This window comes from Tachysurus vachellii, chromosome 24, assembly GCF_030014155.1.
Source record: "Tachysurus vachellii isolate PV-2020 chromosome 24, HZAU_Pvac_v1, whole genome shotgun sequence".
NCBI lineage: Eukaryota > Metazoa > Chordata > Actinopteri > Siluriformes > Bagridae > Tachysurus > Tachysurus vachellii.
The window spans coordinates 14,463,815-14,491,095 of NC_083483.1; the positions used below are offsets into that span (position 1 = coordinate 14,463,815).

Sequence of the window (27,281 nt, forward strand, 5' to 3'; positions counted from 1 at the left end):
GTTTGTTTGCACTGTCTTTTGTCCTGCACTGTCTTTTTGTCTTTTGTCCTGCACTGTTTGCACAGATACACCTTATGTATCTAGGACTAACTTACTAAGTTCTTGTAGCTCTGTCTTTGTTTTATGTAGCACCCTGGTCCTGGAGAAACGTCGTCTCATTTCACTGTGTACTGCAACACCTATATATGGATGAAACGACAACAAAAGCTTCTTGACTTTGACTTGTCGCCCTATAACGTCGCCGTGTTTAATTCCTTACTCAGATCATTGTTCGAGACCATTTTTTGTTTACAGTAAACGCAGGGTCCTCGAACGGACCTAATCATCTAGTCCGACGTGACTAAAGGTGCGTTAGGTGAGATTAGTCACGATTAGGTGGGTTTGATGTTTACATTTACAGTAAGTATCCAGAACGTTACACGATCTCACTTTTATACAACCGAGCATTTGAGGGTTAAAGGCCTTGCTCAGGGCCCAACAGTGGCATCTTTTAGTGGTCGTGGGATTCGAACTCATGACCTTCTGATTGGTAGCCCAACACCTTACCACATCCCCTGTGTTTGTTCTTACCCCTACGATGTATGGCATCTAGTAGACCCTCAGAGAGCCTATAGGCTTCTACCACTAGGCTTTAACAGAGAAAGTGTTACCTTTCTCATCCTCGTCGATACGCAGAGCCACTGACAGGAAGTCAAACGCCTGTTTGTGATGCATTTTAACCAGCTCTCCGGTGCCATTATAGTCTGTACCGTCTGCCTTCGGTTTGGTGGCCATAATGCTGCGGAAGGGCTTGAAAAACAAGGCTGATAGTGTACACAGTCGCCCAAGCAGCCCCCAGAGCACCGAACAGAGACACAGCAGAGGAGAGAAAAGCACTAGAGGGTAATAGAAACGCTGAGAACGACGATGATCAGGGTGATGAAGCGCCCCCTGGTGGTCACATGTGTCTGCAGGTCCGGGTCTGAGCCTCTCTGCGGGGCTTTTCTTCCACTTCACTCTGCTTCCAGGACTCGAATTCATTCACATCTACGATGTATAACGTTTCCATAACAAAAGGAATCCGCTTCACAAACCCATCTGGTCCAAATAATTCATTAATAATGTTCGTGATTCTGCTTCGGTGCGTCTGATGTTTACGGTTCGGGCCCAGGTCTGTACTGCGCATGCGCAGTAGGTTCTCCCTAGCGGAAGTCGGGGAAAGCCGGAAGGACTGTGTGCTGATCTCGTTTTATAAACGTCTCAAATATATCTCTTAGAGTTGTAAAGGTTGGCCGCTTACTGCAGTCAGTAAAAAAAAACAAAAACACAAAAACAAAAAAAGGTTTTGTTTTGTTATTAAGTTCAAACGACTGCAGTTCATTGTCATACCAGCAGATGGCGACAGAGTTGCTGGAATAAAAGAAAGGTGAAAGTTCGATTTAATAAAGATATACAGTATACTATGTTTGTGTTATATAAGTAAGAGCTATAAGGTTACTGCTGACTGTTTTATCCTTTTTGTTTGGCATAAACCACACAAGTAAATCTGTTTAAAGGGTTTAAAACAGATGACCACGTGGACTCATTTGCATATTGATTCTTTTTCCATATGATAATTTCCACATCAAAACAAGAAGGAATATTTTATGACAGCACACAGAGTAGAAGAGAATAGAATATAAGTGGGACAAACGATAGACAAACAGTGATTGGTCATCAGTGATGTGACGTGGAAACAATGGTGATTAGTGATTGGTTGTTGCCTTGTGGGTCCTGCACAACACACACACACACACACACACAGACACAAACAACACACACACACAGACACACATACACACAAACAACACACACACAGACACACACACACAACACACACACACAATCAAACATGGCTGAATAAATATAAGGGGGTCAAATTGGGTACAAAACTGTTCCTTTTCAATTTTAGCCTGTCATTCAGCCTGGTTGTTCATTTAGGCGTTGCCATCAGATCATGGGCAAAGTTCTTTCTGATAGTTGGATCATCAACAAACCATAAAGCTTTAAGAAAAAAAAATAAATACAGACTTACAATTTTGTAGTGTTCAGATTCAGGGGGAAGCTGCTAACTGAGAAAACTCAGTCAAATGTCGTTCCTTCTGAGTCACTGAGACAAGGGCACACTATTCACCCCAGACATAATCACATGGCAATAAAATGTATTGCAAAACAAAACTTTATTTGATTTGAGTCGTTTGGGTGAATCAGAGCGGGGCAGAGTGTAATACACAGAAAAAAACGGTGTCTTTCAGAGACACACAACACTTGCATACATTTTAATACATTACACCCCAGCTGCTGCATTCAAATTAGTCCACGTAACACACCATCCTTGCTAACAGCAAACATTACAGACATCGACATTACAGTATGAGACGGACATGCATGGTCAGATGGAGAGGGAAAGGAAGTGTCCGTTTTAGCACAGGGAGCTGATCTCGCTCTTGCTGCAGCCCCACTTGCAGCAGGCGTTGGACAGACCCACCACCACGTCCCTGCCTTTCCTGTCCGAGGTGCGTAGAGCCTCGAGGACCTCATCTGAGATGAGCGAGCGAGCTGGGCGGATGAACGCTAAGCTTTCTGGACCCTCACCGGTCAAGCCGGCCAACTCCGGGTCAGCCTGAGCTTTGTAAGGAAGGCGGGGGATGAGTTGGGAGCTCCAGCTGTCTGAGGCCTCATCGTCGGGAGTGGAGAGAAAGTCACTGGCTAAATCACCTGAGAGGAAACAGAGAGGAATGGAGATTTTTTTTAATTTTTATTTTATCATTATAGATGCTGTGATTGATCTTCTGTGATCACAGGAAAGCAATACAGCGCGCAACACAACATGAATAACAACGACTGAATAAACAGCTCTGCTTATTAAAATTACAGTAGTAGAAATAAAAAACTAATATGATAACATACACCCTTTATTAATACCATATAGTAATATAATTTTTTCTACATGATTTTATATATATATATAATAATTATTATTATATATAATTATTATAGATTATATATACATGATTTTATATATATATATATATATATATATATATATATATATATATATATATATATATATATTATATGATTATATATATATATATATATATATATATATATATATATATATATATATATATATATATAATCATGTAGAAAAAAAATATGGAAAAATAACACTTTTTTTTTCTTCTTCATGACACAAATCTTATGACGTTTTAACTTTCAGTAATCACACAATAACAGACCCACCACGAAGGCGTAGAGCCTTCGACAACCTCATCTGAGATGAGCGAGCGAGCTGGGCGGATGAATATTATTTTTGTTAACAGAGCAGTGTGTAAGTTTTCTACCTCAGCTACCTGCTTAGTAAACTGCATCTGGGATGAAACATTGACACCTTTCCCCTTTTGCCCCAAACAGACACACTCCTGTCTATTCAAATCATTAAAGGCTCTGTTGTGGTCCGGAGTTCATTTTTTGGGCCAGAAAACGTTAAACAGAAGTCTGAAGAAAAGGAAATATCAAGATCATGTGCATGGTTGTATTGTATAAAGGCAACACAGTTTAGTTTAAAGGGTTTAGATACACGCTAAGCTAAACACGCTAAGCTACATCCACTGCACAATCAGACGGGGTTTCACCTGGACTTTTCTGTTGACTGTGAAAACGTTTGGCTGTTCCAAAGATGCAGATTTATCAAGCCATCATTTTCTGCTCCACAACCAACAGACAGTTTTTGCTTTTGAAATTTCTGAGCCCTCTGATGATAAATGAGTAAAAAAAAAAAAAAAAAAAAAAGTGCAGAACAGATAAAACAACAAATCTTTAAAGATGTTAAAATAAATGGATTCCTACAGGTCCATTAGCTGGTTGATTTAACTTTCAGTCTAGAACTGTAAAGGGTTATTTAGTTTGACTCTCTCTGGAAATTCTTCTAGTCAGAAACAAATGAAAGTCACTTCAGAAAGATTTACGGGTCCATGAGGAAGCTGAAATCCATGAGGAAGCTGAAAACCTGTGATTATACAGCATTTTTCAAGGTTATATCAGAGACACAAGCTGAGGAACTCTTTAGGGTTCCACAGGTCCCTCAAGGGTTTTAGTATACTTAAAGGTTCTTAGTCTCTTAGAAGAGAAAATCCTGTGCTGTTGGAGACAAAAATATTGACACCGTTTGACACCGCCTTTTTTTGTACCAGGACAGAACCGATGTAATTGTAATTATTATTGTTATTACTGTGTTGTTGTCAATTATTATTATTTTTCACAATGTTTGGCAGAAAACACAGCTCAAATACTTTTTAGAGTATTTTTTTCATTGAAATACATCGAAATACAGAATTTTCCTGAATTGGTATTTCAGCTGACTAATCAGCAGCTTCTTGTGAATTTACTTTCAGTGGAATTGTCGTTGTTCTCATGCTGGGAATCTTTCAACTTTCAGTAGGAAAAACACAAAGAAAACACCCCCTCATCTCTCTTCAGCTTAGCAAGTAACAAACAAGTCCAACAATCCTGCTAACTGCATCAAAAGTAAAAAAAAAAAAAGCAATATATATATATATATATATATATATATATATATATATATATATATATATATATATAGCTCTATATATATAGCTCTATATATATATATATATATATATATATGTATATATATATATATATATATATATATATATATATATATATATATATATATATACATATATATATATACGTATATATATATATATATATATATATACGTATATATATATATATATATATATATACGTATATATATATATATATATATATATATATATATATATATATATAGAGCTAGTACCGATCCGATATACAGTATCAACATGGGTTTACAGTATATCAGAGAAAACATATTAACTACTGTTGCTAGCAAAAGACGAACATGGAGGCATCCTGGTTTTTCCCAGTAGCTTGAAGGTAGGGAGGTAAAAAGATTATATAATTCCAAGTTTCCACTTCCCACATTTCTGAGTTAAGTCAAACGAACCTGTGACCCTCAGAACATTCTCCTGTTTGCTCCTGTGACAGAACTCTTAAATCTTCAGAATCCTACAATGGAATGTTTCAACTTCTCAAAAGGATCCAAGTAGAACAAAGCAGTGTTTTAGTACAGAAATCGTCTGACTTCTTACTTGTACATTGCTTTAAATGAAAGCCAGAATAATTCACTCTAAATGTAATTTGAAGTCAGAAACTGACATTTGAGGTGAACCTGAAATACGCACCAGTTTCCCCTGGCATCCTGATGGATCTTCTCCAGCGTGAGCCTCCACATGTAAAGATGACAGCGCGGATGAACTCCCTTCCGCACAGCTTCACGCCGTAGATGGGGTGACCCTCGGTGGCCTGGGCTCGGCACGCTAGCGCCACCAGCAGGCTCAGAGTCAGCACGACCTCTTTATACATGGTTGGATGTGAGAACTGGATTGCAAGATGAACAAAGACTGATGGACAAATTGTTGCAGATCCCACACTGGGCTTCTCAGCACCACCAGAGCCTTTATATAGTTTGCCAGCTCTCCGGTATGACCTATTCTTCGCCTGGTGTCAGTCAGACAGATAGAGACAGAGACCTTTAGTGGAACAAAGGGCTGGTCTTGAACTGCTTTAATTAACTAGAACTCGGCCTTCAAGGTTAGGTCAGAGGAAATGGCCCAATCTTATCATTTGTGACCTTTTAAGATAACAAATATACACCAGACACCAATTGGGGGAACACACACACACATTATTATTATTATTATTCAGATGACTATGAAAAATTAAACCCAGTGTAGATGAACATCTATTATTTGTCTAATATTTGTCAATCAGTCAATTATTTGATGAATGTTGGTTGAAAACATTTTGGGTGAGGCAAACTTTTATCACTTGCTAACTATCTGAGACTTAAAGCTCTAGTACTCTAATACAAAAGAAGACAGCATTAGACACCAAAGACCTCTAAAGACTAAATTTTATTTAGGCGTATACATACGTAATCGCATAAGTACGTAATAAGGGTGTACGTAATCATGTACATTCGTTTGTTTGTTTTTTCTACAGAACTGCTCCTTTAATGTAACTACTTACTGTAACTACTTATTACTATGTAATACTATGTTCATTCATTCACTCATCTTCTACCGCTTATCCGAACTACCTCGGGTCACGGGGAGCCTGTGCCTATCTCAGGCGTCATCGGACATCACGGCAGGATACTCCCTGGACGGAGTGCCAACCCATCGCAGGGCACACACACACACACTCTCATTCACTCACGCAATCACACACTAGGGACAATTTTCCAGAGATGCCAATCAACCTACCATGCATGTCTTTGGACCGGGGGAGGAAACCGGAGTACCCGGAGGAAACCCCCGAGGCACGGGGAGAACATGCAAACTCCACACACACAAGGTGGAGGCGGGAATCGAACCCCAAACCCTGGAGGTGTGAGGCAAACGTGCTAACCACTAAGCCACCGTGTCCCCACCATGTAATACTATGTAAATATGTAAATTCTTACTATTTAAAAGTTTACTGTTCTCATGCCAGATATGTATGTATGTATGTATGTATGTATGTATGTATGTATGTATGTATGTATGTATGTACCAAGAGCACCTTAAAAACCACAATAAAACTGATTCTGATTCTGATTAATGAAGTATGGTGCTAATCATGAACGCTAATTACTGCTATGCTTGCTAATAAAGCCTTATTCGTTATTAGCATCTCCATATTTTCTTCAATTGTATATAATATCTATAAATAGTTTGAGCTATTTTGGTTATGTAATGTTTACCAAAAACAGGGAATTCCTCAAAACCCTAAGTCAAACCTTTACATGATCTAAATCATGACTAGATTAAATCAAAAAGGAGACTGGTTCATCATCCAACGGAATAATTGAGAAAGGAAATAAGAGAAAGTGATAAAAACAAATGTCATACTGTGATTTTACAGATGTACCATGATGACCGATGATAGGCCACGGCAACAAACGTGAAATACAACAAGAGACTGGACACAAACAAAGAAGATTAGATAGCGTACGTGTAGCACATAATAGCCGTTATAAAGCACAGTCTGGGTTTTGGGACATAAAGTTACATTTGAGAGATGTTATTTGCATATCAATGGTTAGGCGACGTCACGGGTGCAATATTACAACCCGAGGTTCATTCACAAGCTCTGACATTTTAGTTGAAAGATAAGAGACTGCAGCGTAAGAGGAAACAGTGTGAGTTATACGCGCGTGGTTGTTTTGTCATAATCAGAGGCCTGTAGCTGCCTATCTGCAATCCCGCCAAGCCGCTCGTGTGTGAAGTTCACTTAGCAATTTGGCATTCACAGAGATACAGACACAACGTGCGGGCTGAGATTATTTTCCCGCTATGCGCTATCTTGTTGATTTACAGCACAATCCATTTTGTAAGAGTTTAATTAAAATGCCACAGAGGCATCAGTGTGGTTCCAGTCGGCTCATTCATATTCATGCAAGAAAAAAGTTTCAACTACAGCCTCAAAAAGTGTTTGTTTATTCTTTCTCATCTCCAAAACTCTCAATAACATTCCTAAGCTTTTCTATTGCACCATTGTGGTGTTTAAGGACAAACTACACACAGAAACTGGTCAGTTTTGATTGACTGACTGACTGAACGTCAGAAGGTGGGGAGGAAAAGGGAGGGCGTTTCATTTACGTAACCACCCCAGATGATTGACAGAGGCCATCCGCGAATGAAATAACAGCTTAGAAAAGGACAAGTGAGTCAGCCAATGGAACAAGGTCAAACCAGAGCGCCTTTACAGCACCGCACCAATCACAGCTAAGATGAGGGCGGGACTTGGACGGGTGGGTAGCAACAGTTGCCCCGGTGAGGACGAGGCGCCATAGTCACGGTAGTCCTGGCGACAAGAACCAAGCAACGGGAATCAACAACAACAACAACAACAACAATCTAAACTATTAAGGAATTAAAAAAAAAACTCAGCAAAACAACCATCAAGGATTAGAAGGTGAATATATATCACGGTTTTATTCTTATTGTGAGTCTTGTGATTTTTTTTACGGAACTATCAACTAGCTCTGTGTGTGTGTGTGTGTGTGTGTGTGTGTGTGTGTGTGTGTGTGTGTGTGTGTGTGTGTGTGTGTGTGTGTGTGATTTTGCTGGAGCTCGGCGGAGGTAACCGGATCCTCGCAGCTTTCTGAAGGCTGACGGTCGTTATGACGATGTCAGATCACCGATAGAGCCACAAAATGGCGGGTGGTAACACGAGTGTTGTACTTTTACTTGTTGGCTGTTTTTGGACGGCTAAAAAAAACCCTTAAACCTCTGTGTCCAAACTATTTAAGTGCTTAAAGGGGAAGTGTCTCAGGCTTGTGGGGTGTCATGTCAACACACATCATTTCCGGACTTTGTTATTACTTTCGTGTGACTGAGGGTCGGGATAAAGGTGTGTTTTTTGTTTTTAAATGAAGAGTCGTATTTGTAAAGCGTTTGGGGAAGAAAAAAAAGTTTTGGCACTCGAGTGTGAATGAAGGGAGGGAGGGAGAACTGGGCGGGGAAACCTCTCGAGTGGGCGTGGTCGCGAGGTGAATTGCGCGTGATTGACGTATCTCACAGCCAATCACCGCACGTACAACGAGTTCGACAGTGAAAAGCAGCACAAACACTATTAAAGATGTTAAAATATGTTAGAATAAAAAACAGCCTTTCAAAAGATACATAGATCTCATTGATTCTATTTAAAATTGAATATTTGTACGTGCGAAAACACTACCGGGGTTCCTCTGTGTGCCTACATACTATTTAGTTTTTACATTATTAATTTGGGAATTATAAAAAGATATACATAATGTTTGTAAAGTCAATACTAAATAATATCTTGGCCAGAGCAAAACCGGGTGTGCTCGGCGCATGGGGTGGCGTAACCCTTTCCCCCAGCGGATCACGTCGATACTGACTGACCGCAGACGTCTGCGATCTCGTATGAGGAAGAGGGCAGATAGTGCCTTCGTCTTGAGTTACACCGCATTCGGCGTGTCAGAGGAAACACGTTTTATCCTCCAGTATACATTTACAGCATTTGGCAGACGCTCTCATCCAGAGCGATACAGCTGAGCAATTGAGGGTTAAGGGCCTTGCTCAGGGGCCCAACAGTGGCAGCTTGGTTGACCTGGGATCGCACTCACAACCTTCCGATTGGTAGCCCGACAACTTAACCACTAGGCTACCACACGCCCGGACGGACGGAGGACTAAGTTATGGGGTGCTGAGTATGGTTTACAGTAACAGACCTCGATTAAACTTATTAAAAGCAATAATTAATCATTTATAATCAATAAGAGAGACCGGGTCGGCCGATTATTAAGATCATAGGCTGTAATTACAGTTAATATTAAGAGACAGTTCTAGTTTTTTTTTAGAATTGTAGAAACACCTCAATGTCCATCCAGCACCTTTGTGGCCTGATATACATAGAGTTAATTAATTTAACTGCTAGTAAACATCAGGTTCAGTCACAGGTTGATAGGTGTGAGATTTCGTTATCAGACTCTTTTAATCCGAACCTGCCGTGATGTATGTTTTGTAAGATCACTAACAAAGTTTATGCGTACGTTGATCATGTTTCTAGTGAACATGGGGGATTTGGAGAAATTGAACAGATTCTCGCGTGTGTGTGTGTTTTGTTTGTTTGTGTGTGTATGTCTTTGTCTGTCTGTGTGTGTGTGTGTTTGTGGAATAGATCTGATTTGATGTGTGTAATCACAAGAATTCCATCACAAGACCAGGCAAGTAAATGGTGTCTAATGCAGCTGATTTACCTCAGAAAGGGGGCACATTGTGAAACCAGTTCTACAAGCTCGAGACATATTTAAAATCTTTTCTCCTGCTTATTCAAGAGATTTGTGTGTGTGTGTGTGTGTGTGTAGGACACCATATGCTTTTTTTCAACACTTCAACACCATAGAGGACTGGTTGCACCTGTCAGCCTAATTATTTGGCAACCAGTGAAAGAGGTTTAAGTTATTATGCCAGTTAACACAGTGACAGTGTTGGGTTTAAAACAGATAACCCGTGTAGTGTTCAGTAGGTGAGACGACTAGGTTCTATCGATCACGATGCACAATTAACTCTTAAATTGCTCGTCTAGAGCTAATCAGCGACAGGGAGGTGTAATGAAGGGAGGTTTGTCCTGAATTGTTTTATTCCTCTTACACCACGGCAAAAACGTCAAGAGGGTTTTTATTTATTTAATTTATTTTTTAACTGTGCTTTTTATCCATTTATAGTTACAGTTAACGTTGTGGAACAACCATGAAACAAGTTCTAGTGCAATCGCCTCACAATCCTGTCACAGCTTGTCACGTTACTGATGAAATGCGAAAAGCAGAAACTCTGTGAGGGAAAACTCAAAGGCATAATTTTAGATCAGAGTTCTGACACTGAGCCAAACCTTGTTCCATAATTTAAAAGTAAAGTCTCACTGCTCTTCAGCAAAGCAACAGTTATACAATTTTCATCGGCATTTTTCATCGTTTGTCATTTAAAAAAAATGTGTTCAGCGTTATTGTTTAAATCATGTGGCACATCCTCTGTATAAGTCCTTGTGTAAGATGTTGCCATAGAAACACTAATACATAACATCCCTCTCGCGTATGCGACTGATACGTCAGTGCTGTGAGGATTTAGGAAGTAAATCGACATCTTCTTCACAATCGAGATTCCAGAGAAGATCAGTGAGCTTACAATAGAAGTTTATTATGAGTCTAATGTGACACGCCGTTAATCACAAACTGAATCAAAACAAACCACAAAAATCTGTTTAGCAGCACATTGTAGCCTAATCGTGTTAATAAAGTACAATAAAAGTGTTTTGATTCTTATTCAGCTGAAAAACTGTGAAGATAAAAAAAAGAATGTTATCGTGCAGTCCTTTGGGATCACTTCACTATTGTCGGTTTCACTGTTGTTTCCTCTTATCTACAAACACACACACACACACACACAGGGTTAATGCAGTTGCCTTCAAACAGGAAGCAACTTCCTGTATGTTCAGTGACACACAAAGGAGCCACATGTCTGTTTCTATGGCACGTGTCTGGTTACTTTCTATCTTTCTCTCTTACTCACACACACACACACACACACACACAGGTTTTATGTGTGTATTTGAGAAGCAAAGGTGAATGACTCACCTGAATAAAGCTGCAAACTTTCCTCTGCATGGCTTTCATCTCAAAAGACACACACATTTCAGATAAATAAACACTTTGTCTCATTACACACTCATTGTGTGAATTTAAACGCCACATAATCAATCAAACCAAGTCCAGTTCATTCGTTTAATATAAACCCTTGTCTATGTCATGGTCTCACCCTTATGTTCTGGTTTAATATTGTTCTGTTTTTATTCCTCAGCGCTGCTCTGAATGGCGACTCCCGGCTACACGGAGGAGCTCCAGCCCTCCCAGACTCAAGGGGGCAGCATAACCACGGTGAAAAGCGGCCAGCAGAAAGCCGGTGCCGGCGTCACTCCCACCTACCTTCCTGACTTGCAGAGCTCGTCTAGCTCCTCCCCGTCACAGACTGGCCTTTCCTCCAGAATAGCACAGACCACACCCCCGGGGATACTAAAGAAGACTGTTCTGGCCACGCCCCCTCAGGTTACCTTGGCGACTGCACAGTACACCGTGTCCGAGATTCAGAGCTCTGCCTCCGGGTCCAGCAACGGCCAAAACACACCACAGTACATAGTGGTGACCGTTTCAGGTGAGACGTAGAAATAGAGTGGTATCACACACACACACACACACACACACACACACACACACACACACAGGTGGACAGTTCCAGTTTTCAGTCACACCATCCTCACTGCTACTTCTGTTTTTGGGATATTTGGAAGACACATATTACTCAGCGTGTGTGTGTGTGTGTGTGTGTGTGTGTGTGTGTGTGTGTGTGTGTGTGTGTGTGTGTGAAAGTGTCGCAATACTGCAGGTTTATTTGTGGCTAATTTGTTACAGCACTCTGCAGGAAATGTCCCACAACTCACCTCACCCCAAATCCCTTCACACCCCATAATAATCCTTCGCTCACTTTTAAAATCACGACTTTGTGCTACGGCTTCACACGGAGATGCTAAAAAAAAAAAACCCAGAAACAATCCCAAATATTTAGTCAGGTTAACATCGGTTACAGCGATTCTATCAGCTACCGTAATCAAAAAAATAATAATATAAAAGGGGAGGAAAAATGCAGTAGCTCATGACAACGCTGTTGCTAAGCAACTGCAAAACATACAGCCAGCATATGCAGCCTAATGACTGAGGGGAAAGTGAGTTAGTTAGCTAGCAGGTCTGGTGTATGGGCTACAGAAAGGAGCTGCGGCAGTGGAAACGACCCAGACTTGTCCAGAAGGTAAACATTTACCTCAGATGTGGTGATAAACTTCTAGAAAAGCGCACTTTAAGACTGGAATTACTCTGTAATTACACTTTAATCCAACGTTCACAAACAATACCGCCGTGTCACACGGCATGAACTCAGCCGTCAGATGTCTGAGACCGGTACATTTAGTTGGCTTTTATTTTATTACTCAGAAAAGGAAACAAGGGGGGTCACGGTGGCTTAGTGGTTAGCACGTTTGTCTCACACCTCCAGGGTTGGGGGTTCGATTCCCGCCTCCGCCTTGTGTATGGAGTTTGCATGTTCTCCCCGTGCCTCGGGGGTTTCCTCCGGGTACTCCGGTTTCCTCCCCCGGTCCAAAGACATGCATGGTAGGTTGATTGGCATCTCTGGAAAATTGTCCGTAGTGTGTGATTGTGTGAGTGAATGAGAGTGTGTGTGTGCCCTGCAATGGGTTGGCACTCCGTCCAGGGTGTATCCTGTCTTGATGCCCGATGACGCCTGAGATAGGCACAGGCTCCCCGTGACCCGAGGTAGTTCGGATAAGCGGTAGAAGATGAGTGAGTGAGAGTGTGAGTGAGAAAAGGAAACAAACTCGATTACTTTAGCGAGCAAGTTTTTTTTTTCCTGAATCCCGCTTCACCGCTCCTCAAAGCAGGAAATCAGTTCCTGCCCTTAAAGCCGACCTGAAATGGAAATCACACGCAACACGTTTTTCTCTCCATCCTGTCACATATTTTCAGATGAAACCAGAAGTCCAGTCTTTGCTGATGTTCCACTGAGAAAAAAAATGACAATTACAAGCGGAAATTTCCCTAAAACAATCAAACTGTGATTGTTCTCAATTATTTATCTGATAAAATTCTGCCAATTTTTCACTCATTTCTAGCTTGAAATCAGTTATTTTAATAGGAAAATGGAAAATAAATATTTTTTGCAAATGATCTACCAGGGCAATAAGAAAACGTGTAATTACCTCGTACATTAGATCGTATTCAAGATATTTGTATGTGATAAAATTAATTTTTTTTACATCGTATACTAAAGTATCATCTTCCAGGTTAACAGAAGAATATTCCTTGTCTTCGGGTTCTGTGGCGTTCCGAGCAGGAAGAGCAGCAACACACAACAGGAAACGTCGTTCGGAAAGCTCTGACTCGTCAGGCGTTCTAGCTTCAGCTAATTTTACTCCACCCTGTACTCCACCTGACTACACCCGAGTAACAACAACAGATCATCAGTCATCGGTTTTAAATCCTACACATTAAACGCACTGTGACTGTGAAGTAAAAGTGACACATGATCATGAACATTGTAGCTCGCGGCAATGTGTCGATTTGAAGAATAGACCAGAAGCACGTCAGGATGCTAATGAGTTTGAAAATGGAGTATGAAGAAAAATAACACACATGTAGTAGAACTAAAGCTAATCTGCTTTCTCCTCGCCTATACGTCCCTCCATCCCTCTCGATCGAACTCGTTCTATCTCTCCGTCCATCTCGGCCTCGCTCAATCCGAGCGGCATGTTTACTAGAACATGAGAGCATCCTGCCGCGTGCGGAGATTAGCCGCTCAAGGCTGGCCTCGTCCTGCGCCGTATAAGAGGAGAAAGAGCCTGAGAGATGCTCGCATGTTTTTCTTCCCTCTCTCTCTCTCTCTCTTTGTCTCTCTTTCTCTCTCTCTTCTGTACAGCCATGTTCTACAATAGCTGCATGTACAGCTTCGATACAGCGTACCGTAAGTAACAAGAAACCTTCACCTGGGCTTCACCTTTAACTTCACTCTTCTTAGATGATTGAGAAAAGCTGCAGATTATTATATCAGACCTCTGTAGAACTTCGGGAGTTCGGTGAGAGAGGATTTTTTTTTTTGAATCCACACATCTGGTTTATAACAGCTGCTGGGAAACTTTGCGATGTCAAGTATCTAAGAATTGTTCAAAATTATTTTAAACCTGCAGGAAAACAAGCCACGTTACCGCAGTCCTCGTTTCTGTCCGTTTAAAACGCAGTCCATTTTTCCTTCCTACGAAAGTCACGCATTTTACGAACTACTTTATCGGTGATTTATTCACTTTATACACTTTATATCATATGACTTGACTCGAGTCAGACTTAAGTCGCATATTTGAGACTTGAGACTTGCTTGACAAATATTAAAAAAAGACTCGAGTTGACCTTGACTTGACATTCATGACTTGAGACTTACTTATGACTTGCACATGTGTGACTTACTCACACCTCTGGTTTATATTATAAACATCGCATTCTGCCGGCTCATGTTCCGTATAACGTTTCACTTCACCTTACCCAAAAAAAGAACCGATGATGAACGAAAGGTTTAACGGGACATAATGTGGAAAACAAATGTTTGGTTTCTTGTGTCATGTCTTTTTCCGCGTGTAGGGTATTTTTTTCTGGTAACAGGTTCAGTAACAGGTTACTCATCAAATAGCAAATGAAACCGAGGAGGAACAGACGCATAAGAGAAAAGTCCCCTAAGAATAGAAATGTTTCATTGTCTTGCCTCACCGCTTGTCGTGAGCCGGAGGCAGGATGCCACAAATTTGGCTGTTGGATGAGTGTCACTTTTCTCTCCCTCTGTGTGTGTGTGTGTGTGTGTGTGTGTGTGTGTGTAAGTGTGCACATAGAGAGAGTTTATTTGTGCCACTTCACTTGAAGTCATGTGTGATGTATGTTTTATGGTACAATATATTTCGATCTGATCAAATATACAGTACATACACACGGCTCATTTTGCCTCCTCTCTATAACCGTAGAAGGATCCAACCATTCCAACGACTCAGTGTCGGAGTCCAGTCCACCTCCGACCGTCCAGACGGGTGTGCCAACACATGTGGTTCAGACCGCACAGGTAACACACACACACACACACACACACATTTCACTTCAATCTCACAGTACATCAACCTGTCGCCGTTAAGAGCCGTGAACATGTCCTTCCTGTTTCCCACCAGCAGAGGTCAGTAGTACAGACCACAGCCAAGAGCAGCGTCCAGCACGGAGTCGGCAACCTGCACATCGCTCCTGAGGTCAGCTTGCATTTAAAAGGTTTTCGTAGCGGTGAATATTTCAGTATTACTACAGTTAACCGAATGAACATTAGCAGTAGAGCTCCGCTGTGTGTTTCTATCACAGAAACCACACAACGTTCTAATTTCGCTCGATCGAACATTTGTAGCACAGTTGTTTTCATTTCACGCACCGAAACAAGTGTAGTTTTACTCAGCTGTGTGCTCGAAACTGGATTCCGGGACACTTCACTGTGCAGTGAAATAAATCAATCAAATCAAAACTTGATTCACTTAAATGATTCACTTAGAGTTATTTAGTGAGTCATGAGAGATACAGAAAAGGAGAATATTTAAATATTTGGCAAGTTGTGCTTCAGTGTTTGATCAACAGAAGTCCTGTGTGTGTTTTGTAGATCTCACAAGTAGGGCATGTATACCCCAGCCAGGTTCAGTATGTGGATGGAGATGGCAACTACAACACCACACCCATGTGAGACACACACTTGTACTTTTTCTTTAACCTTTCTGTCGACCAATCAGATCGATCGTCTCATTCTGTCTTTACGTATTTCTCTGTCTCAGTCGTTCCAGTACTTACCCGTTCACAGAGTCGTCCCTGTATGGCCAGGCCACACCCTCCGGCCCGTACTACGACGATCCGCCCACGACCGGGTCACAGGTCTCCACCCCTGTGACTTCGCAGCCGGTTTCCGTGACTACAGGATTCTCAGGGGGTGGTACAGGGGTTACTGTGGTATCAGGAGCGTCTTCTTCAGGTGGAGGTGGAGGTGGAGCCGGTGCTGGAGTTGTGGCTGGGGTCGGGGCCGGGAGTGTGTCCAGCGGGGGAGGGGTGGGGGCTTACGTGATTCCTGCCAGCTACGTGATGGGAAGCGGAGGCCAGAACTACAGCCACAACATACGTGCATCACCTGCTACTGTGAGTACACAAAACATCTGTTTTACAGAGTAATACATGATAAAAAACTATATATGGCTGCATTAATTAAGTGTCTTTAAGCGTGTGTGTGTGTGTGTGTGTGTGTGTGTGTGTGTGTGTGAAGGTGCAATGGCTATTGGATAACTATGAGAAGGCAGAGGGTGTGAGTCTGCCCCGCTGCACGCTATACTATCACTACCTGCTGCACTGTCAGGAGGCCAAGCTGGAGCCCGTCAACGCCGCCTCATTCGGCAAACTCATCCGCTCCTTGTTCATTGGCCTGCGCACCCGCCGCCTCGGCACGAGGTACACAGGAAACCGTCTACACACCGAACACAGATTTATAACAAAGAATTCCTGAGAGCAACTTGAGCTGCAGTAAAACCCGTTTGCTGTGAGACCAAAAACAAAGGCAGAATAAAAAAAAATCAATAATAAACCTCCAGAACCACGAAGATTAAATACCAGAATATTTCCAGTTACGTATCGGCCCTAGACCTTACAACCATCTGCTCCGGTAGATCCACGTTATTAATTAGGTCTGTTTAATATCATGAACAGCAGCTACGCTAATTCCTCCCTCCTCCTCCCCACTTTCTTCTCTTTTTCCACCCATTCCGTGGCATCCAGAGATTGTACCGGCTCCAGTTGTGTTCTGCTTCTTGAACATCGTGAACATTTAAAGAGAGGTTACCAACTCTATGTGGTCAACTCCTAATAATCAATACACAATTGTCAGACTGTATCTGATTGTAGAAAGGACATTATTCATAATAACACGCTCTGGAGTTTATAACAGTTTATAATCACACCCTCCAGTGTCACCCACATGAGGATGAGGTTCACTTTTGGGTCTGGTTCCTCTCAAGGTTTCTTCCTCTTCCATCTAAGGGAGTTTTTCCTCACCTCAGTCACCTCAGGGTTGTTCATCAGTGTGTGTGTGTGTGTGTGCGTGTGTGCATGCCTTGTTTTATACTGTCCTTCATGTGAAACCCAATAACGTGCGTGTGTGTGTGTCTTTCAGAGGGAACTCGAAGTACCACTACTACGGCCTTCGGATCAAGAGCAGCTCCCCCCTGCACCGGCTAATGGAGGACCAGCAACACCTGGCCATGAGACAACAGCCCTTCTCACACAAGCACAGGTGTGTGTGTGTGTGTGTGTGTGTGTGTGTGTGTGTGTGTGTAGGAGGTAATATGTAATTTACCAGAGGTATACTTAAGAAAGACAATACAAACTTGAACAATTCACGTCTTTAATTCAGACTGTTTATTTTATTCGGTCTGATGGACTTTCCCTCACAGGATAAGACCGGTGCAGAAGGTCGAGGGAATGACCAACGGGATGGCCATGGGGGTGGGGCAAGGAGGAGGCCAGGGGGTGGGGCTGTTTGACATCAGCTCCCAAATCCAGCAATATCAGCAGTTTTTGGGTACACACACACACACACACACACACACACACACACACACACACAAATGTAAATGTATTTGTCTTGTGTATATCATTCTAAGGATTATTCCAGTGACAAAATTATTAGCCTATAATCTCTCTCTCTCTCTCTCTCTCTCTCTCTCCCGCTCTCTCTCTCTCTCTCTCTCTCTCTCTCCCGCTCTCTCTCTCTCTCTCTCTCTCTCAGATGCATCTCGCTCTCTTCCTGAGTTTCCAGACATCGATCTCCAGGGAAAGGCTCTGCCAGAAGGGATTCTTCCCGAGCAAATCCGAGCCTTCCAGCAGCTCTATCGTGAACACTGTGAGGTAAAAACGCACACTGTGTCTAACCAATAGTGTGAGGTAAAAACACACACTGTGTCTAACCAATAGTGTGAAGTAAAAACACACACTGTGTCTAACCAATAGTGTGAGGTAAAAACACACACTGTGTCTAACCAATAGTGTGAGGTAAAAACACACACTGTGTCTAACCAATAGTGTGAGGTAAAAACACACACTGTGTCTAACCAATAGTGTGAGGTAAAAACACACACTGTGTCTAACCAATAGTGTGAGGTAAAACACACACACTGTGTCTAACCAATAGTGTGAGGTAAAAACACACACTGTGTCTAACCAATAGTGTGAGGTAAAAACACTCACTGTGTCTAACCAATATTGTGAGGTAAAAACACTCACTGTGTCTAACCAATAGTGTGAGGTAAAAACACACACTGTGTCTAACCAATAGTGTGAGGTAAAAACACTCACTGTGTCTAACCAATAGTGTGAGGTAAAAACACTCACTGTGTCTAACCAATAGTGTGAGGTAAAACACACACACTGTGTCTAACCAATAGTGTGAGGTAAAAACACACACTGTGTCTAACCAATAGTGTGAGGTAAAAACACTCACTGTGTCTAACCAATAGTGTGAGGTAAAAACACTCACTGTGTCTAACCAATAGTGTGAGGTAAAAACACACACTGTGTCTAACCAATAGTGTGAGGTAAAAACACTCACTGTGTCTAACCAATAGTGTGAGGTAAAAACACTCACTGTGTCTAACCAATAGTGTGAGGTAAAAACACACACTGTGTCTAACCAATAGTGTGAGGTAAAAACACTCACTGTGTCTAACCAATAGTGTGAGGTAAAAACACTCACTGTGTCTAACCAATAGTGTGAGGTAAAAACAAACGTTGTGTTTACTTCTCAGTCTAACTGTTAGTTATGTAGAAAAACACATACGATGTATGATACAGTGGTGGTAAAATGTGTATCTTTTGAAAGATGCGGTTACTAAGGCAACTGCCTCCAGAATTGAATGCAGCTAGTGTGTGTGTGTGTGTGTTTCAGGCCATAGTGGATGTGATGGTGAATCTGCAGTTTCCTCTGGTTGAGACTCTGTGGAAAAGCTTCTGGAGATTCAGTGAGGGACAAACCAGTGACGCACTCGACCTGTGAGTGTTGTCTGTTACACACATAATGTATACATGCACACACACTTACACACACACTTGACTTGGCAACGTTAACATTTTGCTTGTTACAGTCACAGTGAATCAGAGAAGCGACTCCCGAAAGCGTGTCTGGTTCTGCTGTGCCAGTACGAACCGGTTCTCCAGTGGAGCCGCAACTGTGACAACACACTCTACCAGACCCTAGTGGAGATCCTCATCCCTGATGTTCTCACACCTATACCTAGTGAGTAACAACTCTACACACATCTATACACTACACTCTGTACTGAAGGTCTACACCTGGTGATGTGTACACACCTCTACACACATCTATACACCTCTACACACATCTATACACCACACTCTGTACTGAAGGTCTACAACTGGTGATTTATACACACCTCTACACACTTCTACACACCTATACCTAGTGAGTAACAACTCCAAACATCTATACACCTCTACACACTTCTACACACCTCTACACATGTATACACACCTCTACACACTTCTACACACCTCTACACATGTATACACACCTCTACACACTTCTACACACCTCTACACACTTCTACACACCTCTACACATGTATACACACCTCTACACACTTCTACACACCTCTACACATGTATACACTCCTCTACACACCTCTACACACTTCTACACACCTCTACACATGGATACACACCTCTACACACTTCTACACACCTCTACACATGTATACACTCCTCTACACACCTCTACACATGTATACACACCTCTACACATGTATACACTCCTCTATACATGTATACACACCTCTACACATGTATACACACCTCTACACACCTCTACACATGTATACACTCCTCTACACACCTCTACACACTTCTACACACCTCTACACATGTATACACACCTCTACACACCTCTACACACTTCTACACATGTATACACACCTCTACACATGTATACACTCCTCTACACATGTATACACACCTCTACACATGTATACACTCCTCTACACATGTATACACACCTCTACACACTTCTACACATGTATACACACCTCTACACATGTATACACACCTCTACACACCTCTACACATGTATACACTCCTCTACACACCTCTACACACTTCTACACACCTCTACACATGTATACACACCTCTACACACCTCTACACACTTCTACACATGTATACACACCTCTACACATGTATACACACCTCTACACATGTATACACACCTCTACACATGTATACACACCTCTACACATGTATACACACCTCTACACATGTATACACACCTCTACACATGTATACACACCTCTACACACTTCTACACATGTATACACACCTCTACACATGTATACACACCTCTACACATGTATGCACACCTCTACACATGTATACACACCTCTACACATGTATGCACACCTCTACACATGTATACACTCCTCTACACACCTCTACACATGTATGCACACCTCTACACATGTATACACTCCTCTACACACCTCTACACATGTATACACACCTCTACACATGTATACACTCCTCTACACACCTCTACACATGTATACACACCTCTACACATGTATACACACCTCTACACATGTATACACACCTCTACACACTTCTACACATGTATACACACCTCTACACATGTATACACTCCTCTACACACCTCTACACATGTATACACACCTCTACACATGTATACACACCTCTACACATGTATACACTCCTCTACACACCTCTACACATGTATACACACCTCTACACATGTATACACACCTCTACATGCTTCTACACAACGCAGTTTGTGGGGTTTTTTTTCAGGTGCCTTAACCCAAGCCATCCGCAACTGTGCCAAGAGTTTAGAAAACTGGCTCACCAGTGCCATGATGAACATTCCAGAGGAGATGGTCCGCATTAAGGTCTCACACACACACACACACACACACACACACACACACACACACACACACACACACACACACAGCTGCACATAATGAATTGTATGCTCTATAGAGGTGAGAAAAACACAGATATTTGCACACGGTTTTACACAGCAGTGTTTGTATATATTTAATACACAAAGGTGACACACTAACACACAACGGTGTGTGTGTAGGTGGTGTGTGCAGGAGCGTTTGCGCAGACGTTGCGCAGATACACTTCTTTGAATCACCTGGCACAGGCAGCCAGAGCCGTCCTGCAGAATTCGGCCCAGATCACACAGATGCTCAACGATCTCAACCGAGTGGACTTCAACAACGTGCAGGTAACACACACACACACACAGACACACACACACACACACACAGAGACACACAGACAGAGACACACACACACACACAGACACACACACACACAGACACACACACACAGACACACACACACAGAGACACACAGACAGAGATACACGCACACACACAGACGCACACACACAGACACACACACACAGACACACACACACAGAGACACACAGACAGAGATACACGCACACACACAGACGCACACACACAGACACACACACAGACACACAGACAGAGATACACGCACACACACAGACGCACACACACAGACGCACACACACAGACACACAGACACAGACACACACACACAGACACACAAACACACAGACACACACACAGACACACACACACACAGAGACACACACACACACAGAGACACACACACACAGACACACACACAGACACACGCACAGACACACACAGACACACAGACACACACGCACACACATATACACAGACACACACAGACACACACACAGACACACACAGACACACAGACACACACGCACACACATATACACAGACACACACAGACACACACACACAGACACACACACGCACACACACATACACAGACACACACGCACACAGACACACACACACAGACACACACACATACACACACACACAGACACACACACAGACAGACACACACAGACACACACACACACACTACCTCACAACAATTTTTACTTTCTATTCATTTATTTGATTCTGAGCAAAAAACTATATTTTTTTGTATTTATGACAATATTTGTCTGAATAGCTCCAGGAACACATTCAGTCCTGTGTGTGTGTGTGTGTGTGTGCGAGCAGGAGCAGGCTTCATGGGTGTGTGCGTGTGAAGAGCACACAGTGCAGCGGATCGAGCAGGACTTTAAGGTAACGCTGCAGCAGCAGAAATCTCTGGAGCAGTGGGCCGCCTGGCTGGACAGCGTCGTCACACACGTCCTCAAACCTTACACGTCCAGCCCGTCCTTCACCAAAGCTGCCAAACTCTTCCTGCTCAAGTGGAGCTTCTACAGGTCAGCCCACACACACACACACACACACACACACAGTCTAGAAACACTTTAAGCTGTAATTTTGTATTTAGAAATCAGACACCGTAGATTTCCCAATTATCGGCACCCTTCAAGCGAATGGGTCTCAACATGTGTCTGTAAAATGTTCTGTTCATATTTACCCACGACAGCGTATTCTAAATGCAATTAAACTCTGAAGTGATACGATCAGAAGCTGTTTAATCGACACTCGGGAGCGAAATGCACGTCTGTAAATCGTGTAAACTTTTCTACAAACAAATTTCGGATTGAATGTTTTGTTAAGAATGTATTACAATACTAATCCCTCCCTCTGTGTGTGTGTGTGTGTGTGTGTGTGTGTGTGTGTTTAGCTCGATGGTGATCAGGGATCTGACTCTGCGCAGTGCAGCCAGTTTTGGCTCGTTCCATCTCATCCGGCTGCTGTATGATGAGTACATGTATTACCTGGTGGAGCACAGAGTCGCTCAGGCCAGAGGAGAAACACCCATTGCTGTTATGGGAGAGGTACATACACACACACACACACACACACACACACACTAACACTAACACACACATTACGCTGCATTGGGATATAATCAGAAATGTTTCCTTGCTGTGGAGTTCCACAGGGCTCTGATTCAAGATCACTTCTCATCTTACTCAACGTGCTGCCTCATTGTGTGTGTGTGTGTGTGTGTGTGTGTGTGTCTTTTCAGTTCACCAGCCTAGGCCGTAACGACAGCACGGCAGATGCAGACAAAGGTATCACACCTCCATCACATCCTAGACCATCATCCTTTATCCAGCCTTTAACCCTTTTACCCTAAAGAGACTGTGATGATGATGATGATGATGATGATGAAGCACGTTTGCGTTCCATGCTAAATGTACAACCGGTGTAGGTTTCTAATTAGCAATTTACCGACAGCTTTAGGAAAATGTTTCTCCGTTCTCCATGTTTCTGATTCTCCAGTAAACCACAGACATAGATTTCCCAGTTGCCCAGCAACAGTGAACATACCGGTGTAATCACTTGAATATTCATATGATAAATAATAATCATTTAAATGCACCAATAAAGCGTTATCGCAAGCTAACGTTAAGTGTGTGTGTTTCATAGAAGAGGAGGAAGAGGACGAGGACGAGAGCGATGAAGATCAGATGCCTATTCCGGTCGACTCTACAGCTATGGGGGAGGAGTCTCTGGAACCGCCCACCAAATTAGCTAGGACAGACCTGTTCAACAGCACGCACAACTAGCGCTTGCACACACACACACACACACACACAGATATATACAGATTTAGCTCTGTGTTCTCTCTCTCTCTCTCTCTCTCACTCTCTCTTTCTCTCTCTCTCTCTCTCTCTCTTTCTCTCTCTCTCTCTCTCTCAGTGCCATGCAGTTGTTTGCCTTATTCATTATTGCCTTTTGAGACTTTATCTGCCATAGTCTATAAATGTATAATGCCTTAAATTAATTTGAGTGATATGCCTTATATACGTCTACGTTACTGCCTGTTAGCGTCTACATGCACACGCGTACACACTGCCAGTTTAAACACTTTAGGAACATCGTGCACTTGGCAATTCAATACAGAAATAAACACTCTGGAATATTTATATCACCGTAATCCAGCCACCGATCACAGCTCCTCCTGATACGTCACCGTTACTATAGTAACCGCTCGTACACCGGGACGTCATGTAACTTCAGCGCGAAAGTAAAAAAAAAACGTGTGATTTGGTATAAAAATACGCGCAATTGTTAGTAACAGCGTGATCGAGGTTTCCGTAAGGAGACGTTTACGTAACGTTTTTATAGGTTATAACCGTAACTATAATTATGTTGACGTGTAGCAGATCATGGCGAGTTATTTCGATATTTCTCCAGCCTGAAGATCAAGTTGTTTCAGTTTGTATTTACTACAATATAAGAGATTGTAAAACTTTGGACTGGCAGTGTGTATATACGGACAGAGAGAATGTCCTGCGTAGGGTGGAAAAAAGTGAGTAAATGTTTTCTGGTTTTTTTTTTTTTTTTAATTATATATATATATAATGCTCTTTCTGATGTTAGACTTTAATAAGTCATCAAATGCACTTTTCCCTCCATAAAAAAAACAAAAAACATTTATTACAGATAATAGATTATTACAGATTTCCCATAAAGCCTCGTCATGGTTGGTGTTGATCTGCTCTCTGGTTCTAACCTGCTCCTGTTAGCTATAATGTGTTAGTAGCGACGCTAGCATGTGCTTTATCATGGTGTTCTTGGTGACGATCGAGACGTTCGACAATTTGGCGACAGTTATCGCCGTCCGCGTGGATGCTAACATGCTAGTAACGCTTCTGTAATTTTTTTTTTAACGCGATCATGTTACCGCAAATCCGACCGACTGATTACCCATGATGCATTGCTTATTTGTTTACGCTTGATGCCTTTATGAGTTGCAGTGTACGTTTTTCATGAAGCTGCCCATGTGATTTTTTTTTTTTTATTTTATTTTATTTTTTTTGCATGCTTATTTGCCAGAAGAGAGATTTAAGCTTGATGCCTCAGTGTATTAATTGTACTGCTTGTGCCTTTGGAGAATAACCTCTGACTGCAGAGATCTTTAAATGTATGAATAAATTAAGATGTTATATTGCTTACTATGCTGTTGTGCTTTTGCAAACAAACAAACAAAAAAAAAAACATAGCTATGCAGTAATAATAACTACGGTTCTCCCAGCATTCATCTTCCTCCGTTCCTTCATTTCATACGCTTGGATCATTGTATACATCCTGCACTTCTGTCGCCGTAATGCTTATTTACATTTAACCCAAAATAAGGATCTTATTTTCACCGTTCTGCCAAAAGTAAACTTTAAAGCTCAAAATGATGTTTACGATCTTATGACAATTTTTACACTATGCTAATATTTACGTATAACTTGTTAAGCTGCGATTACAAGGCCTTGACAAGTGTAAATACATACTAACATATTTACTAGCACCTATGGGGCAATGTCATGTGGATGGTTCCAGAGGGCTGAGGGGACAAGTATATGTCAATAGGTTTAAGAAGCTGAGTGGGTGTGGCCAGGTAGATAGCTTTAAAACTGAAGGGGGTGGTGTCAGGTGGATAGATCCAGAAAAACTGAGGGGGGTGGTGTCAGGTGGATAGTTCCTGAAAAACTGAGGGGGGTGGTGTCAGGTGGATAGTTCCTGAAAAACTGAAGGGGAGGGTCAGGTGGATAGATCCAGAAGGGGGGGCGGGTTGGTCAGGGGGGATAGATCCAGAAAAACTGAGGGGGGCGGGTTGGTCAGGGGGGATAGATCCAGAAAAACTGAGGGGGAGGGTCAGGTGGATAGACCCAGAAGGGGGTGGGGGTTGGTCAGGGGGGATAGATCCAGAAAAACTGAGGGTGGTGGTGTTCAGGTGGGTAGATCCAGAAAAACGGGGTGGGGTGTTAGGTGGATACATCCAGAAAACTTGGGGGGGGGTGTCAGGTGGATAGAGAACTGTGGGGGAACCAGTGAATTAAGGTCAATTAAAACTGAATGTACAGTTGGACAGCTCTGGAGCTGGAACTCCAGAACATTTTACAAGCTGCAGCCAGAAATTGTCGACTGTCAATAATACATTTGTGATACAAATTCAAATTTTTAGAATATTTCGAGTATCAACAGTCGATCTAGGATGTACGACCACTTTTAGCAGAAAAAAAAAAATACGTTCCTTATTTTGCCTTCAGACTGTTATTTCTGAAAGCTCCGCTTTCATAAAAGCATCGTCGTGAGCGAAACCTAGTGAACTTCTCATATACTGAGTAGAAAATCCTGAGCAATTTGGCATCGTTATATCATAGAACTGATCATCAGCGCAAGCCTAGCAGGCAGATCTCATGAAGGAGACGCGAGTCTTTTCCATCATGTAGTGCTGGACACCAAACACACCATTGCCGGTCTCTCACGATCTCACACACACACACACACGCAATTCTCATCTGTACGGCCTCTTATATTTACGTATAACGGTCTCTTGTGGTGCGAACCTGTTTCTAATGGCAGCTGTAATAGTCAGTCAACAGCTAATCTCTTGTGGCTTCGTTGTCTGATCGGTCGCTGGTTTTGAAGTGATGTGGCCAATCAGAGCGATCGATACTTCTGCAGGTGTGTGAACGTATTGCAAAATATCCTACTAGACGTTTTAAACGTATCTTTGCAAAAGAGATTTTCACCTGTCTTTTAAATGCTGTATTTCTACATTGTGAAGTTAACGTTCTATACGAATCGAACCGTCTGACTTTAGTAATATTGTTAGAAATGTTACAATTTATGACACTGTTTCTACTATTAGAGGTTTATTTGAAGTGTTCTGTAGTTTTTATTGTGGGAGAATTAGCAATGTAGCGATCAATGTACAACAGAGAGATCATTAAAAAAAAAAGAGCTGAAGTGAAAGGCTTGGTGCGTTTTTTTTGTTTACTTTTGTTTTCCTCTGATGCTTCGTTGTGCAACCGAAAGTGCCGAAGTTAACGACATACTCAACAGCTAAGACATACAGCTAAGTATTTAACCCATCCAAAGTGCACACACACAGCAGTGGACACACACACACACACCCGGAGCAGTGGGCAGCCATTTATGCT

At 42.2% G+C, this 27,281-nt stretch overlaps 3 protein-coding genes across 8 annotated transcripts in view; 1 reads left to right on the forward strand and 2 right to left on the reverse strand.

The window, feature by feature from the left end:
* spast (spastin) overlaps window positions 1-1,172 on the reverse strand; it is a 15,961-nt gene extending 14,789 nt beyond the window's left edge. For both annotated transcript variants that reach the window (XM_060860405.1, XM_060860404.1), the window contains exon 1: window positions 651-1,172. In XM_060860405.1, coding sequence (XP_060716388.1) covers window positions 651-1,020 — 370 coding nt within the window. In that variant the 5' untranslated portion in view covers window positions 1,021-1,172. The remainder of the gene's footprint in view (window positions 1-650) is intronic.
* A 1,074-nt stretch (window positions 1,173-2,246) lies between these two features.
* On the reverse strand, window positions 2,247-5,632 carry rln3b (relaxin 3b). Its single transcript, XM_060860635.1, has 2 exons — window positions 5,274-5,632; window positions 2,247-2,736 (listed from the first exon to the last, which is right to left on the reverse strand). The coding sequence occupies exons 1-2, from the start codon at window positions 5,452-5,454 to the stop codon at window positions 2,441-2,443; spliced, it is 477 nt and encodes a 158-aa protein (XP_060716618.1). The 5' UTR covers window positions 5,455-5,632; the 3' UTR covers window positions 2,247-2,440.
* A 2,243-nt stretch (window positions 5,633-7,875) lies between these two features.
* On the forward strand, window positions 7,876-25,296 carry rfx1b (regulatory factor X, 1b (influences HLA class II expression)). Of its 5 annotated transcripts, XR_009647716.1 has the most exons (19): window positions 7,876-8,049; window positions 11,457-11,807; window positions 15,226-15,320; window positions 15,424-15,498; window positions 15,894-15,970; window positions 16,063-16,417; window positions 16,542-16,723; window positions 17,442-17,561; window positions 17,722-17,849; window positions 18,057-18,175; window positions 19,212-19,315; window positions 19,408-19,559; window positions 21,140-21,237; window positions 21,435-21,584; window positions 22,435-22,643; window positions 23,015-23,168; window positions 23,363-23,408; window positions 23,767-23,969; window positions 24,018-25,296. XR_009647716.1 is itself a non-coding variant. In XM_060860106.1 (18 exons), the coding sequence occupies exons 2-18, from the start codon at window positions 11,468-11,470 to the stop codon at window positions 23,904-23,906; spliced, it is 2,544 nt and encodes an 847-aa protein (XP_060716089.1). In that variant the 5' UTR covers window positions 7,876-8,049; window positions 11,457-11,467; the 3' UTR covers window positions 23,907-25,296. The 5 variants fall into 5 exon arrangements, 4 of the variants coding, with proteins under 4 accessions (XP_060716089.1, XP_060716092.1, XP_060716091.1 ...); XM_060860106.1 differs by having other exon boundaries at window positions 23,767-25,296; XM_060860109.1 differs by having other exon boundaries at window positions 15,427-15,498; window positions 23,767-25,296.
* The last annotated feature ends 1,985 nt before the right edge of the window (window positions 25,297-27,281 follow it).